The following is a 986-nucleotide window of genomic DNA, read 5'->3' on the forward strand; positions in this document are numbered from 1 at the left end:
GGAGCAGGTTTGGCATTTCCTGTTTTTCGGGGCCGGCAGGTCCCAGCGTGAGCGGCATTTCGTTTCCGGAGCCCTGGGACCTTCCCAGCCCTGGGGCAACCAGAGAGGCTGGGGGGGCGCCCCCCGAGACGACCCGCCCTGTCCTGTCTCTGCCACCCTGGCTTAGGAGGGGAAACTGAGGCAGGGAGGTGGCTGGGCGCGCTGCTGGCGTGGGGCAGGGAGAAATGGGGTCCCGCAGGGGGACCCCCCCAGCACCATCAGGGACCCTTGTCCTGCCCACCCTGCCAGCTCCAGGCAGCATTTTGGGATGCGCCTGGTCCCTGTCCACTCCAAGAGGCATGATGGGGACACTGGGCACGGGGACCACGTGTCCCCCCGGCGTGGGCACCCCGCAGCAGGACAAGGGCCGTGTCCCTGCGCTGGCCCCCATCGGGGGGGTGACGAGGGGACCCTGGGGACCGTCCCCATCCCGCCTCGCCGCAGCGGCGCGGGGCCTCCCCGGGTTTCCATGGAGACCGGCTGCTTTTTCGCTCTCCCCGTTTTTCCTGCAGTTTCCCATCTCCCGGAACCGCGGCCCTGCCGGATCCCGGCTCCGCCGAGGGGCTGTGGGCAGAAGTGATGGGTGGGGGGGCTGCAGGGGGGCACCCCGAGGCATCCTGCAGCAGCTGGCACCCCAGGGGTGCCAGGACATGCCGCCGTCTCCTCCCCAGCAGCTGTTGGGGCCTTTTTGGGCACTCTGAGCTGGCGGAGGAGAAACCCGAGCTGGGGCCAGCGTCACCACGAGCGAGCGGGGCCACGACCTGCTGCCATGGCCACTGCTGGGGACAGCCACTGCCGGGGACATGCCAGGGGTCCCCGCACCCATCCCATGCGCCGGCAGCTGAGTCGTCGGTGCTTCGGGGTCCGGTTCCCAGTGCTGCGGGTGGGGGGGTGGTGCCCCGTGGGGTCCCACGGCTGCTCACCCCCTCTCTCCCTCCCTCCCTCCC

At 70.7% G+C, this 986-nt stretch overlaps 1 protein-coding gene across 1 annotated transcript in view; it reads right to left on the reverse strand.

Annotated features, from left to right (window-relative positions):
- GTPBP3 (GTP binding protein 3 (mitochondrial)) overlaps positions 1-870 on the reverse strand; it is an 8,603-nt gene extending 7,733 nt beyond the window's left edge. Inside the window, exons 1-2 of the mRNA XM_009279859.1 lie at positions 779-870; positions 81-90 (exon numbers count right to left, since the gene is read on the reverse strand). Coding sequence (XP_009278134.1) covers positions 81-90; positions 779-870 — 102 coding nt within the window. The remainder of the gene's footprint in view (positions 1-80; positions 91-778) is intronic.
- Between the last annotated feature and the right edge of the window lie 116 nt (positions 871-986).

The sequence above is a fragment of the Aptenodytes forsteri genome, unplaced genomic scaffold (genome assembly GCF_000699145.1).
Source record: "Aptenodytes forsteri isolate BGI_AS27 unplaced genomic scaffold, ASM69914v1 Scaffold147, whole genome shotgun sequence".
Taxonomy (NCBI): domain Eukaryota; kingdom Metazoa; phylum Chordata; class Aves; order Sphenisciformes; family Spheniscidae; genus Aptenodytes; species Aptenodytes forsteri.